Here is a 16057-nt window from a genome sequence, read left to right on the forward strand (position 1 = left end):
TTTTTCTGGGAACTTCTTGTATGAAGTTTATGGAAACAGTGGTAATTCGTAGATTTGTATCATTCTCATTATTTCCTAAGACATTTTACATATTGACCGATATATACGGTAAAAAACCAAACAGCAAGTTGCAAATCCTTATAGTGGGAATATAGGACTAAAGGTAGTATTAACACCGAATCGAATTTATTTACCATGACATATCATTACCAGAAGTAGATCATTTCTCAGATTCATTATAACGGATGATCAAAGTAGAGAAACTTTTTTTTCAGTAGCCTTTTTTTGACAGATCACGCGTGAGTCGTGTCCAGCTGTCATGTTATTTTTGTTCAGTATTGTGTGGCATTGGAGAATGGAGTCATGTGTAGAAGATCCCGCAAGTAAGGGAAGTTCTCTGATTGCCATTCACTTGGAGTGGCCACAAACGATTCTTTTACATATGGCTCAAGCAGCTCTCAATTTCCGATTCTAGACCAACTATCCCCTGGGTGGCCAAAGAACATCCGTTTGAAGGCGAAACATCACCTCCACAGGGTTGTGCGCTGGATTTGGGACCCGCCACGTCAAAAACTCTCCCAATGAAAAATTTCCAAGAGCCTCGGATAAGACCAAACTCTATAAGTCACTCATGGACGATGACAACAACTGATGAATCGACTTTACCAGTTCTCGAAAGAAAGGTTCTGGGAAAGATTTATGGTTCTTTGCACGTTGGCCACGGCGAGTATCGCAACGAATGAAACGATGAGCTATATGAGATATACGACGACATTGATATAGTTCAGCGAATTAAGAGACAGCGGCTGCGCTGGCTAGGCCATGCCGTACGTTTGGATGAAAACACTCCAGCTCTGAAAGTATTCGATGTAATACCCGCCGGGGGAAGCAGAGGAAGAGGAAGACCTGCACTCCGTTGAAAAGACCAGGTGGAGAAGGACCTGGCTTCGCTTGGAATATTCAATTGGCGCCACGTGGCGGAAAGAAGAAACGACTGGCGCTCTTGTTAGCTTAGCGATGTCTACGTCAGTAAAGAAGAGAAATATTGTGTGGCATTTCATCACGGAAAGACTTAACATATACTTGAGAAACGTTGACAAATCGTCCAACTTTATTACGAAAATTTGAGGTTCTGTAAGGAATATGTTTCACGCGCATAACTCAACTTGTGGTCAACATAATCGGCTTACTGAGCGTACTGTTCGCAACACCAACCATATTGAGACCCGGCCCACATATTGGATAATATTCGATAATAATCGAGATTTTAAATTGAAAGCGTTTGAAAAGTTCCAAGAAGATCCCACGTTTTCGAGCCAAATTTTGTTCAGCGATGAAGCCCATTTCTGACTTAATGGGAATGTAAATAAGCCAAATTTCCGCATTTGGCACGAAGAAAAATTTGAAGAGAGTCAAGAGCTAACATTTCATCCAGATTCAAACAACGGCTTGGTGTAGTTTATGCGCTGGTGGAATCATCGTTAAATATTTATTCAAAAATTATGACGTACGAAACCGTCATTGGTGACCGTTATCGCGCCATAATAACCGACCATTTGGTTTTAACAAGACGGCGTCACTTCCCACACATCGCATCAATTAGTGGATCTTTGAAAGAACACTTCAGTTAACAGATAATTTCACGTTTTGGGCAGGTCTATTGGCCACCAAGACCGTGTGATTTCACACCGTTAAACTTTTTCCTGTAGGGATATGTAAAGTCTAAAGCCTAAACGGAAAATTTCGCTTCGATTCAGGCCTTGAATAAAAGAACAGGCGGGTCATTTGCCAGTTATCAGTCGAAATGCTCGAACGAGTCATCGAAAATAGACCTCAATGGATAGACGATCTGACGTAGCCGCGGCCAGCATTTGAAAGAGAAAATTTTCAAAAGAGGGAACCTCGAAAGGGATCATTCTTTATATACAAAGTGCGTTCCAAAGTAAACAGGTACTAATACTGGTAGTAACTTTTTGAATCTAGCGCCCCCTGGTGGGCCAATCTGCAATCTTTATCGATTGTCCAGTGAGAATTTGATGACATTTCATCAATTGGAAGTGAAGTTATTGCGTTTTAAGTGTCAGTATGTTTGTATTATTGGTGCTAAAATGAGCTCCGAACAAAGATCCAACATTAAATTTTGTATTAAAATTGGTAAAACTTTTACCGAAACGTTTCAATTGATGAAACAAGTTTATGGCGATGATTGCCTATCCCGTAGCAAAGTGCACGAGTGGTTTCAACGTTTTCAAAGTGGTCGTGAGGACATAAATGACGATCAACATGTGGGCCAATCAAAATCCGTGATCACCGGAAATTCCATTGAAACTGTGCGTGAATTCATCAAAAATCAACCGAATTTATCATTGAAAATCATGGAAATGGAATTGAACATCTGCAAAACATCGATTTGTCGCATTTTGACCGAACATTTGGGCTTATGAAAGGTGTGTGCACGGTTTGTTCCGCACAAATTGACTGACGACCAAAAATTGCTCAGAATCCAAAATTCGAAGGACGATTATTTGACCAAAAGTCACATTTTAACCATTAACTGCTCTTCGTACATGTATATCAGCTAAGTGGTATATACTAATGTAGTCCGATCTGAACAACTTCTTTAGAAATTGCCTTGGATAATAAACCATGTCAAATTTCGTAAAGATATCCCACCAATTCAGCGATTTTTATCGCAATTTTCGACGACAGGCCTTCCGGAGCGTCTATAAACTGCACAAATTTTATTGGCGGCTTGAGATGCATTTTTGCCTTTATCGTAGTAGTACTGTAAAATATGCCGTATTTTCTCTTTATTTTGCTCCATGTTTGCGACGCTATAACTCAACGACTAACGACTTAAAAGAAACGACAATCAATCAAACACGTGTTAGCGCTTGAAATGAGCTTTCCAAAAAGGTATAGCCTGACCCGATGCGACGAATAAAACTAGAACTAGCGAATAAGTATAACCAGCCTCGGATGAGAGACCCCCCTTTTGATTTATGAAATCTACATATGTATATGTTATAGTCATCCGATATCGGCAGTTCCGAAATAAAAAGCTTCTTGATTAGAAAAGCACCTGTACAATATTTCAGATCGGTATCTCAAAAATTAAGGGACTCAGGTAATTTATATATTATTTTATAAGGTCTACGACATTTCCTGCGTGGTCGTGGACAGTGCATAAAAAACATACAAGTTTCAGTCAAGTTTGTTAACTATAAAAATATCAGATTAACTTTGAAATATCTATGTAAGGTATAAAATCACAATCCAAATCGATCCATGGCACCATTAACATATTTAATATGTTCAGAAATATTTTTTGCATCGGAGCGCAATGGACTCATTTTAAATAATTGTGTATACTTTATTCATTGATTTCTTTGGCCTTCTTGTCCATTTAATCTAAGCGCCAACATTAGTATAATGGCAAATCCTTTTCTCATCCACCGTTTACAGATGTGTATGTTCACCGTTACTTTTTAAACGACTTAAATGCGTGTGCAGATACATATCTCTTGGAGAAGCTAGTCAATTCACTTTAGAAAAGATTTCCGAATTCGGCGCGTGCACAGGCAGTTATAACAGTGGTATTAAAGAACGTTAAACGGCCACACCCCCACACCTCAGCCCACAACTCTACTTTAAATAAACGCACCTTTCAATTGCTTTTATAAGGAACTCATTTGGGAAAACGTGCGAAAATTCGCATTTATTTCGACAATTTCACACTATTTTGCGAACACACTCGTTGCAGCAGAGTGAGGGTTCCGGAGAAGCTGGTGGGGTGGCATCGAACGATTGGCCATTTGATAGGGTTGAAGTGCGCACTTATTTTACAATCGGTTTTGTGTGATACATACATATTTTTAACTTTTTCCTGTTTGCCTTTGTATTTTAAAATTCCAAATGTAGAAAATGGCAATAAAGCTGATAAGAAGGCAATGAACGCTGCATTTGGCAGGAGAGATACTGTAAATACAATAGCATACTTGGAAACGTTTATTGTGCTAGGAAAGAGGATTTTTTTTATCTGGCTATTAAACTAATACTTTGCCATTTTCAACATCTTAAATCAAAGTTATATACAAACTACATCTGTCGATTCATACAACTTAGTACCACATTTAAGTATTAACTGGTGTCAAACAGGTTTTTGAGTTGTGCATTTTATAATTAGTTATGGATTGTAAATTATCTAGTTGAACTGATGAAAACTTTATTCATTCGTTTATTTTCAACTACACAAAGAAGTATTTGAATTATCAGAAATGTTACAACTAAAACTTTTATACATACATATGTATGTATATAAATGGTCATCCACTTTGATATTCCCTACTTTTTTGAAGAAAATGTACAGAAATTTCGAATTTAATGGTAAATGTTTATTATCGTTCGAAAGAACGTTCTTTGACATTTAGTTTTTGAAGATTATCTCTTTCAAATGTTGGCTGCAGCTACGTCTCAGATGGTCCATCCAAAACGTGAAATTATCTGCTCACCGAAGGGTTCTCTCAATAAATCCATTGAATGATACGGTGTGTGGGAAGTGGCGCGGTCTTGTTGAAACCAAATATCGCCGAAATAACGAGCTTAAATTTCCGGCCGGTTATCATGGCGCGACGATGGTCGCCATTGACGGTTACGTTCTTACCAGCACCAGTTTTGAAGAAATATGGACAGGCAGCCCTTGAATCTCTTCAGGTTGCTCTTCGTCACAAATGCGCCAATTTTGCTTATTTACATACTCATGGAACCAGAAATGGGCCTCATCGCTGAACTAAATTTGGCTCGAAAACGTCGGATTGTTTTCAAAATTTTCAAGTCGTTTCATACGTCAGTCCGTGTTGCTGAGAAAGGCGCCGAATCGACTCTCCACGGTCTTCGTGTACATTCTCAGGTTGAACAATTTGTAAACTTTTTTCAGGCGTAAGTCTTTCTATGATGAAAATCCAAACAATACTGCAGAAAAATAACGTGACGAATCAAGCATGATATGTTAAAAAAAGTCTATTGAAACAAGTAAGGAAGGGCTAAGCTCGGGTGTCACCGAACATTTTATACTCTCGCATGATAAAGTGATAATCGAGATTTCATTATCCGCCATTTACATATTTTTTTGTTTTGCTGTAAAATTAATTAGACTAGATCAATTTGTGTACTTTGAGTATTGAATTGTATTTTCATTTCCTAATTTATATATTATACAGAGAAGGCATCAGATGTAATTCAAAATAGTGTTATATTAGAACAAGGCGTGGTTGTTAACCGATTTCACCCATATTTCGTACATGTTATCAGGGTGTAAAGAAAATATTATATACCGAATTTCATTGAAATCGGTTAAGTAGTTCCTGAGATATGGCCTGGGTGCAGCTTCTTTCTGCCATTTCTTCCGTAAAATTTAGTGTTTATGACGTTTTTTGTTAGTCGGTTAACGCACTTTTAGTGATTTTCAACATAACCTTTGTATGGGAGGTGGGCGTGGTTATTATCCGATTTCTTCCATTTTTGAACTGTATATGGAAATGCCTGAAGGAAACGACTCTATAGAGTTTGGTTGACATAGCTATAGTAGTTTCCGAGATATGTACAAAAAACTTATTAGGGAGCGGGGCCACTCCCACTTTTCCAAATAAATTAAGTCCAAATATGCCCCTCCCTAATGCGATCCTTTGTGTCAAATTTCACTTTAATATCTTCATTTATGGCTTAGTTATGACACTTTATAGGTTTTCGGTTTTCGCCATTTTGTGGGCGTGGCAGTGGGCCGATTTTGCCCATCTTCGAACTTGACCTTCTTATGGAGCCAAGAAATACGTGTACCATTCATCATGATATCTCAATTTTTACTCAAGTTACAGCTTGCACGGACGGACAGACAGACGGACGGACGGACAGACAGACATCCGGATTTCAACTGTACTCGTCACCCTGATCACTTTGGTATATATAACCCTATATCTGAATCTTTTAGTTTTAGGACTTTCAAACAACCGTTATGTGAACAAAACTATAATACTCTCCTTAGCAACTTTGTTGCGAGAGTATAAAAAGTGTCTCTACTTGAATCACCCGTTATTAAACGAGTAAGAGACCGATATATGCGGTATAAAGTCAACTAGAAATTCGAAGATCTTTCTATTAGGTATTTAGAGGTTAAGGTAAATATTGATCTGAATCATTCCATTTGTAATACACAGACATACTACTATCAGGTTTCTCTCTCTTAATTTAAAGTATACATATATATCACAAATTGATCGATATTTTCGGTGAAAAGTCAACTAAAAGTACGGGGCTGACATATTCGGTCCCTAGGGGCTTGATCAGTTTTTTCTCGATTTGGATAGTTTCTGGAAGTAGAGTGGCTTACTTCAAATATGTCATTATATTAACTGTATCTTGATTTATTTACCGAAATCGTCCACACTTCTGCACTACATATATAAGAGAACGGGAGTTATGAGCGATTTATAGAATTCGGTTTTGGTTTGTCGAAGTAGGATTTTACTCTTCTGTTGCTTACTCAGTCCAAGGTCGCACCTGTTGATAGTTGCTGTTGTTAATGCTGGTTCAAAAATAGACGGAATTGTCTACAGCCCTAAAGTTATGAGTGTCAACGGTAAAGTAAGAGTCAAGACGCGAATTCTTACCCTTTATTAGATTACAGAAGATATTTCTTGTCCTCGTTCAACACCTGACTCACTCGCTTTCCTTTGTCTAACCTGGAGAAAGCAGAACTAACGGCACTGTCGTTAAGGACATTTACATATGTAAAATATTGTACCTTTTTTATTTAGCGCTAACTACTGCTTTTTTTATATTCTCCACCATCAGGGTAAAGAAATCACACGGTAAGGAGTCGACTTGGCTGAAATGACGTTATACTGACTAATAATTACTTCATTAACATTCGAAACATTAAAACAAAAATTATTAAATTCACTGTTAAAATATCGCCAATGGTTCGAAGTGTCTCGAAATTTTAAGGACACACGAAACTCACTTGGGAGAAAGTTAAGAAATAATAATTAAATCTCTCTAATTGGATATTCGTTGGTAATATTATAAATATTTGAAAGTCTTTCACCATTCCCATTGATTATTTCATTTGCAACAACTTTGCTTGACACACCAGAACCATCGCCGAAATGCATCGCTGTGCCGCTTAACAAATCAAAACGAAAAATTTCATTAAAGTTCTATCAAATAAGAAACTTTTTGTTTGCCAATAAAAATGTACAATTGACGGCGCTTTGCTCTAAGTCAGGAAGCAGCTTTCATCGAGCTTTCATCGCCAGCTGTGCCAACCTATAAATATTCGACACTTGCAACGGAGGAAGGCACAATTAGAATCACTGGAAAATTAAAAGAAAAAATAATAATAACAATAATAAAAACAATAATTAGCAGTCGCAACGCAGCATCGATACTCGTAAAACTCACAGCGGGACACGGAGAAAAAACCGTTTCTTCGTTTCGGCTTTTAAGTGCTAGTATGGTTGGTTGTCTTTGCTTAGAATCTTTCCAGAAAGCCAATCACATGGCGTCAACAACGCCATCAGCCCCAAAACTTTGGCCAAACTTTTTATCTTGCACGTAACTTTTACTAATTTACTGTTACCGCCAAGCGTCGTGCATACTAAACAGTCAGCGATACCTACACACGCATTAGGATATTGGAGACTCTTTGCTACTGTAAATAACATCTTCTTTGCCGAATCAAAAGTTAGCCCACGATAACGCACAACAACTTCGCGTAACAATTTCATTGACAATATTAAAAATTGTATCGCTTTTTATATTTTTTTTAGTAATGTTCTATATGGTAAAAAACACAGTCGGAAAAATATTTCGAGGTGCCAGGAAAATTGTTTACTAAAAAACATAACATGTGAATTCAATCCTTTGATAGGAAAATCAAAAAATCTTCTACGCTTCATGGCCAAAAGTTCTCTGAATGCAAATGACAGAAAAAAGTTACTTTTCGTTGTTAACTGCACCGCGTATACGAAGAAAGTCAAAGATAAATTGAAAACAGGTAAGTCGAGTGCAACCGAACATTTTATACTTATGTATAATATCGGAAGCATCATTGAAAACCATTTTGAGAGATAATTTGGGCCTAAGATTTGTTCAAAAATCTCTCTTTTTTTTCCAAAAACAGCGTGACGTTAACGTCTGTGAAGAAATGCTTTCCGACTACCCGGATGCCATGAAACATATCATTACTCGCGATGAATCGTGGATCTATGCTTACGATACGAAAACAGACGATCAATCGGCCGAATATCGTGGGAAAGCTGAGAAGAAAAACCACGCAAAGCAGGTCAAAAATCAAGTTGACAGTTTTCTTCGATTACCGAGATGTGGTGCACTTCGAATTCCTTCCGAACAGCCAAACTTTCAACAAGGAATACCATTTGGGTGCTAAGCATCGTTTGCGCGAAGCTATTCGAAAAAAGAGACTGGAATTATGGGCCGATAGCTCTTGATTTTTGCATTACGATAATGCACAGTCATATACTGCATTGACTTTTCCCGAGTTTTTCGCCAAATTTTAAACAAATATCGTGCCACAATCACCGTATTCGCCTGATTTAAGTAGCGCTGTGTGACTTCCGGCTATTCAACAAACTCAAACCACCGCTCCAGGGAAACCGTTTTGAGTACAATTGAAGATATTAAACGTGAATCGCTACGCGCGTTGAAGACTATTTCGGAAATTAATTTTAACAACTGTGGCGAAGATTTAAAAAAATTGGAGTTGACCAATTTTTGAGTAACTTCACTCGAAATTATCCTCCATTCTTCAGTCGAGGCATTCCGCAAATAATTTTTGAGGTTACGAGTCTTTTTCTAATGTTTCTACCTACAATATAACACAAAATCCAAATAGGATTGTGATCTGGGGCTTGAAGAGGTGAATTCAACTGTTTTGGGTTATACCATCATACCCTTTCTTTGACAACTCTAGCTGTATGCTTCAAGTCGACGTTTTCCTGATTTTTTTTTACATTTTGTTTTAAGTTCTCGTCTAATATTTGAAGATATTCTCTGCTATTCATCGTAGACTGAGCAAAAACTAGATTTCCGGTGCAAGCAGCCGACATGAACCCCCAAATCATTATAAGGTCTCCCTCGTTGTTAACAGTTGGAACAATACTTTAGCAGCTCGATATTTCGAGTTTTCCAGATCTTACCACTGTTTTTTGTGAAAAATAATATGGTTAAAAAAAACCCTACTTCGTTGAGACAACTAAACTATACATTTACCCTAATTCCTCTTCCATGATATTTCTAGCCTTAATCAAAATATTCCCATATAAGTAACAAATTCAAAGTGTTTAGAGACAACGAATGATGAATTTTTCGGAACGGATTTCTCATAAATCGTTTACCTTGTAGCTCACTCTTGAGTTCGATCACTGGATTGTTAAATATAAGTTCCAATTTAATATTTATGCACTTATTTTTATTTCTTACTCAAACAACCGATTATAACTCGTAATTCAAGTATACAACTTCTTTCTTATAGCCCTTTACTAAGCAACACTCTAATTAGAACTGTGTCTTTTGCACAATCCAGCCGCACTTACATATATAGTAGATTGTTACCAAAACATCATCCCTAGAACAATTTGGCAACTATAAACTCCGCTATCGAGTTAATTCTGACAATTTATCGTCGATTCGTCACACTGCCCTCCACCTAAGTCTGATCGTCACTATTAGACATACATATGTACATATTTTCAGTACAAAACACATAACACTTATGTCTCTCATATCGTCTTCGAGAATGCTGTTAACGTCCTTCCTTAGTCGCCCTTCTCTTATTGGAGTTAATTTCATCCATTTTCTGGAAATCCAGTTTCCGGCACAACTCTTGAAATGAAGCTGTTGCGATATTCCTTTCTTGGTCGCAACGTAATTCCATTGGTATATCATTTCTTGTCACCTACTTGTAAATAAATACTTCCACTACTGCCTCAGCGTCTCGATTAGGAATCGGGTATATTCGTGACAATTCGCTGAGACTGCCAAAACATGTATGTTTCCTAAATTGTTGGTGGAAGATGGGCCCTCTACTCCTATGTCAATTCGCTCAAATGGCGTACCGAAATTATACTGCTTCATCTGGCCAAGAGTCCTCGACCAAGACCCTTTAGATACAACACACACAGAAAATTTGGCAATCCTCTCCATAGCCGATTGACGACAATCAGCTCAATATAACTTTCGCTTCAATTTCTCTAAGGATGTCATTATTCGCACGTGCCCTCCAATGGTACCGTTGTGCAGCTCGCTTGGAACTTCGGGACTTCCAACCTTCGCGGAGCTCGAGTACTTTGCCCTTACTCGATGCAAGCAGCCATACACAAACTTTAAACTGCTCTGCTCTGCCCAATATGCTTTTGTGACTCGGCTTCCTGCAGCTATTACTCCACTCGAGCTACATTTGTTCACCTCCACTTCATGCATTCTTCTTCCTTACTGGCGTAGGCAACGCATATGCGGTTATAGCCAAGCTAGTCATGTATTACACCTTGCAAAACTGTATCTTCTTGCAAAGGCTTATCCACTTCAGCCTTAAGTTTATTTTGCTCTACTGACTAGGGGGATCTTTGTACTAATACACACGGTTCCCATTCCTCCGATTGTAAAGACCTTTGTACTCGTATACACGCTTAATGCTCTTCCAACTGTGAAGACTCTTCGGATGATGTAGTTACAAGCTTCTTGCTCTTCTGACAGGGCGAGCATATTTGTTGGTATAAAGGCTTCCTGCTCTTCCGACCTCTCGCCCTGCATTGATATATGAGCCCCGTGCGCTTCCAACTGTGCTGACATACACGTTTTAAACTGCGCTAACATACGCTCCCCATGCACTTCAAACTCGACTGACACATGCTCGTCAAATGCTTTCATCGTAGCCAAAATAACCTCTGTTGAACACTGAGTCTCTTCCTTTAACTGTGATTTGGTTGTTTCTTCATCTAGTTCCTATTGATATACATATTCGTCAACATTAAAGTTTTCTGCTTCCTTGGCCTCACGTAACCGTGACTGTAAATCGGACTTTAATCCATTTGTTGCCAAACCCGTTCATGCAGCTTCATTTTCAGTCGTGGAATCTTCAGATCGCTAAACTTTGCATTTTCGAATAATTATGTCTTTGTGTATTTATTTGACAATCACAGTTCTATGTAACGGATTTTTCAATAGGAACGCTACAAAAGTTGACCTATGGGGACTGTAAGCGACGCCTAATTTGTCCCGCTATTTTGACATTTATTTTTAGTAAGGTTTGCCATTTCATCATGGAAAGATATACGATCAAATAAGACGAAATTATTAAAATTTACTACCGAAATTCGTAGTAAGCGGCCTCAACTTTAAGTCATAGCACATTGGTAACCTATTAAATAACAAAAGTATTTGTTACCTTTAACAGACTGTAAACAGAAAAACACTCCAAATTGAGAAGAATTAAACAGGAGGTTCTGCAGAGTGGTGTCTTCTCCCACTTCCCACTAACACTCTCCCCACTAAATCCAAAGCCATATTCACGAACTGGACAAACAAGTCCAGATTAGACCTTAACATTGCAGTCAATAACGTTAAAATTTAGACTGTCCTAAGGCTTTACGTATGGCACTAGACAGCCTGTGCTCCTTCACTTCTAATACGACTGTAATAACTGCCAAAGTACAGAACCGCAATAAAATCCTCATGTAAATAGCTGGCATCTCATAGAGAAAAGACAAAGAAACGTTGTTGGCAACATAGGAGGCAATCGGCCGACCGGTCCTAAGCTACGCCGCACCAATTTGGTCGCTTCAGACATGTCAGAACACTACACTCCGAACTATAACGGAATGCCTCGTGATGTCTCTGTGTTGAACACCTACATGCTTGCAGTTAAGGAACATAATGCACTCCTCTCCAAGCAGTTTCTGCTTTAATGTTTTTACAGAAACCATGCCTGCAGTCGACTCTTTCAAGTAAGCCGCTTCATAGGAACAACAAGAGGTCTTTCCTTGACTACGTGGACGACATGAAACAGTACGCCGACCAGACTTCGGACGCAACTAAGTTCGGACCCGCATTGACCGCCATTCACACCTTCACCGGCGCCTTTTCAGTGGATGGCGTGCTTGGAGTCGAACCATTACCCGTTGTAGACAAGAAGCACGAGAAACTAGAGAGACCCCAACTTATCCAGATCCAAATAGTCCCCGCATAACTTTAACCACATCTTTGCATGCCCAAAAAGCCCTACTCATCTGACACCCTTCTCCCTATGGTCCGACCCAGTCGAAACAACACGTTTCCTGGGCCTAACAACATAAAAACCAACATCCCCAGGCTTCCAGAATTATTGATTGATTTATAAAAGAGGAATGCACCGCGACCTTATGTCTATTGTGGAATCATTCCACTCAGCCTTGATGCTAAAGGTTACCTTGAACTTCTCGGATAGGTTAGCGGTTTTGGTAACGCTGCCCCTTGATTGATTCCCCTTAGGAGAAGGGCCAATGCGTGTTTTTAAATGTACTTACCAACAAAATTCTGAACAATTGCCGTTATAACAAATGCGTATAGTAAGTAAGTAAGTAAGTATACCATATATGTATATCTTAAATTGTCGTCTATAATAAAACATAAATAATATAGTTGATTTAGGAAATCCCGATTTGCATTCCTTAATACATTGATATTTCTATAATAATCGATAAACCTATTTGTCGATGGTTTATCTAAATTTCGTGTAAATGTCAAATAATTAACAGAGAACGTAAAATAAACGTTCTCTTTAGTAAACGCCGGCATTTGACATTTCTTTGTCCTCTTCATACATTTTACCTCCTCCTTTGGGTCGTAATACAAAAAATTAGTGTAATACCACGTAAGCCCAATCAACTAACTTTGTTGTCTTGGTTAAATTGTTAAATTAGGAAAATGTATCAGTTGGGCTTAAAAAGCTTGCAATTGCAGCTGCTTTTATTGGCAATAATAGTAACGTTATCCGTAGCGGACGTCCCTCGACCGGTAGGTGTACCGCTATACAAGGCCTCATTGTACGCTCCTCGCCCGGACAAAAGTTGGGTATGTCTAGATAGCAAAAAAACAATTCGTCATACACAGATAAACGATGATTTCTGCGATTGCGAAGACGGTAGCGATGAACCAGGAACATCAGCTTGCCCAAATGCTGTTTTTAATTGTGAAAATGTTGGATTCCGCCAACAAGACATTCAAAGTACACGTGTGAATGATGGAATATGTGACTGCTGTGACGGCAGCGACGAATGGAAAGATGGTGGTAATACATGTGCAAACACTTGTTTAGAGTTAGGACGTGTAGAGGAAGAGATAAAACGGTCATTAGCAGATTTACATAAGCGCGGTAGTGAAAAACGAGCAGAACTGATTAGCAAAGGTAAACAAATGCGCACCGAACGTGAAGCAAAACATAAAGTGTTGCAACAAAGACGCAATGAGCAGGAAGCAATTAAAGCAGAAAAAGAGCAATTGAAAAGAAATGCAGAAGCCGCTGAAGCAGAAGCTCTAGAAATATATAAGGAGCAACAGCGTGAAAAAGATGCAGCTGCGGCCGAGGCCGCAAAATCACAAGAAGATTCACAGACCATGCGCTATGAGTCTGAAGCGGCATTTATTAAATATGATACGAACAAGGACGGTTTTGTGGAAGTAACTGAGTTAATGGTAGACATGACACTAGATCGTGACCGCAATGGTATTGTAACTGTTGAGGAAGCAAAGTATTTCCTCGATGAACGCGATCGCATTGATTTAGATTCATTTTATGATTTGTCGTGGCCACGCATTAAACCGCTTAAGATGTTAGCTGAAGGTCTTTTCAAACCACCAACTGTCGAAGATGTTGAACATCCAGAAGAAGACGAAGGCGATGAAGAGGGTCAGACGGGGCCTACAGGATCAGATCAACTCCCAATCGAAGAAGGTAATTTCTCAAATTAATCATTGAATATGAATTATTTTTAATTGTAATTTTATTTATAGGTCATGAACATGAAGGTGCCTACGGAGAGGAAGACCTCTATGAGGATGAAGAAGGTGAAGCTGATGTTGGTGTAGGAAGTGTGGCAGACGCAACACACCCGGAGCCTGATTATGATCCGGAAACTAAACATTTAATAGATCTGGCGAACGAGGCTCGCAATGCCTACTCCGAAGCTGAGCAGAAAGTACGCGAAATCGAAAATGAGATCAAAAACATTGAAGATCAGACTTCAAAGGATTATGGGCTTAATGAAGAATATGCTGCATTGGACGGCGAATGTTTTACATTTGAAGATCGAGAATACCTTTATACTTTATGTCCTTTCGAACGTGCTTCACAAAAACAACGCAGCAGTGGGCATGAAACTAATTTGGGAAGCTATGAGCAGTGGATTGGAGATGGTGATAAAAAATACCAGAAACAAAAGTATGCCCATGGTACTGCTTGTTGGAATGGACCGCAACGTTTAACAATTGTAGACTTCAAATGTGGGCTTGAAAATGGCATTAAATCTGTAGCAGAACCTAATCGCTGTGAATACAATTATGTGTTCGAAACACCAGCTGCTTGTGATGGTGTGGTTGCAGACGACACTCGTCAACGAGATGAACTTTAAAATAAGGTGAAAAAGAGATACAAGTGCTCACATTCATATTTTGAATGAACCTTCAGTAGATATTTATCCACATGTGTCTAGTGTCGTTTTAATTATAAAGGAAAAAAGTTAAGTGTAAACTCAATGTATTTAATAAATGTAATTTATACTGAATTCTAGGATCATCATCAGCATTCCTTTGATTGTAAATCATACCAGCAGGAAATTTATTTGTACACTTTTTATAATATATACGTAAGTTTAATTAGTAAATATTATCCACTTGTATTAACTGATATAATGATCAACATATATAAAATGTAATAATTTCCTGATTGAAATAAAGTAAATACTTCCGATCGCCTATTTACACAACTATGCCTTTCCATGATTAATTTAAGTAAAATACATTAAATATATTTGATTTGATTACAAAAAAACATTCAAGAAAAACGATGTATTATATATCAAGAGTAGATTGAAAAATATATATCATAATGTATCGAATGTATGTACATATATGCTTTTAGAAAAGTGAAAAAGTTCAAATATGATTACGCTTCATTTACGGCCAATTTAATGTCTTCTAAGTGTGCATCTAACTGGTGTTCTAGAGCTAAAATGTGGCCTGTATTACAGTGCTCACCACCAACAAAAGTAAGAATCAGTGGCAATTTGTTCATTTGCACTACCTGTAAATAAAATTATTATATTTATTAATACAACTACAAATGCTATAAATTTTTTTTGACCAACCTGATAATTGGAATACATCGATATAATTACTTTGTTACGCCCCAAACCCAATTTTCCTGCTTGTTCACTGGCTGTTGCAAAAGTGGGTATGAAGGAAGGCATAAGCGCGAAGTCAACATTCTTATCCTGACTTACTCGTAGCAGTGGCACTCCATCTCTGTCTGTAACTTGTATTATATAGAGACCATTGACCCTTTAGCGATTAAGAAAATAGCAATTTATAAAAGATAGCGCACAATGTATTTAAAAGTACGCACTTATGTAGTAGACCATTGAAATATTTCTTCACTTCATCCGTCATATTTCACGAAATCCTATGAATCCTGCGAATCCTAGACACAATATTTCACTTGCAAAAGCTAGTTTTCTAATCAAAACAAATCACAATTCGCATTTATGCTTTGACCACTTACTAATTGGCAAATCAGCTGTTAAAATAACCGAATAGAGTTCCCGACTATCTACTGTAGAATGTATACAACGAGTTTTGTCTTTTTTACCATGGTTACCACAACTTATTAAATTACTGAAATATAGTAAAATCAAGAAAAGTTATTGTAACGTAACATTTTTCACTGTGTTGAGTTGGGGGGAAGAAATTTTCTTCGATGTAAACAAATATTTCCTTCCGCTGTGCAAAA

At 38.1% G+C, this 16057-nt stretch overlaps 2 protein-coding genes across 2 annotated transcripts; one reads left to right on the forward strand and one right to left on the reverse strand.

The window, feature by feature from the left end:
* The first annotated feature begins 12827 nt into the window (after window positions 1-12827).
* On the forward strand, window positions 12828-14741 carry LOC120768239 (glucosidase 2 subunit beta). Its single transcript, XM_040094828.1, has 2 exons — window positions 12828-14005; window positions 14065-14741. The coding sequence occupies exons 1-2, from the start codon at window positions 12979-12981 to the stop codon at window positions 14679-14681; spliced, it is 1644 nt and encodes a 547-aa protein (XP_039950762.1). The 5' UTR covers window positions 12828-12978; the 3' UTR covers window positions 14682-14741.
* Window positions 14742-14796: 55 nt separating this feature from the next.
* Window positions 14797-15849, reverse strand: LOC120768240 (ragulator complex protein LAMTOR3 homolog). Its single transcript, XM_040094829.1, has 3 exons — window positions 15674-15849; window positions 15417-15609; window positions 14797-15352 (listed from the first exon to the last, which is right to left on the reverse strand). The coding sequence occupies exons 1-3, from the start codon at window positions 15715-15717 to the stop codon at window positions 15215-15217; spliced, it is 375 nt and encodes a 124-aa protein (XP_039950763.1). The 5' UTR covers window positions 15718-15849; the 3' UTR covers window positions 14797-15214.
* Between the last annotated feature and the right edge of the window lie 208 nt (window positions 15850-16057).

The sequence above is a fragment of the Bactrocera tryoni genome, chromosome 2 (assembly GCF_016617805.1).
Source record: "Bactrocera tryoni isolate S06 chromosome 2, CSIRO_BtryS06_freeze2, whole genome shotgun sequence".
NCBI lineage: Eukaryota > Metazoa > Arthropoda > Insecta > Diptera > Tephritidae > Bactrocera > Bactrocera tryoni.

Coding starts and splice junctions, on each gene's coding strand:
- LOC120768239 (XM_040094828.1), top strand. CDS start 12,979: ATGTATCAGTTGGGCTTAAAAAGCTTGCAATTGCAGCTGCTTTTATTG. Junction 14,006..14,064: donor TCAACTCCCAATCGAAGAAG/GTAATTTCTCAA, acceptor TTTTATTTATAG/GTCATGAACATGAAGGTGCC.
- LOC120768240 (XM_040094829.1), bottom strand. CDS start 15,717: ATGACGGATGAAGTGAAGAAATATTTCAATGGTCTACTACATAA. Junction 15,610..15,673: donor TTCAATGGTCTACTACATAA/GTGCGTACTTTT, acceptor TAATCGCTAAAG/GGTCAATGGTCTCTATATAA. Junction 15,353..15,416: donor CGATGTATTCCAATTATCAG/GTTGGTCAAAAA, acceptor TTTTATTTACAG/GTAGTGCAAATGAACAAATT.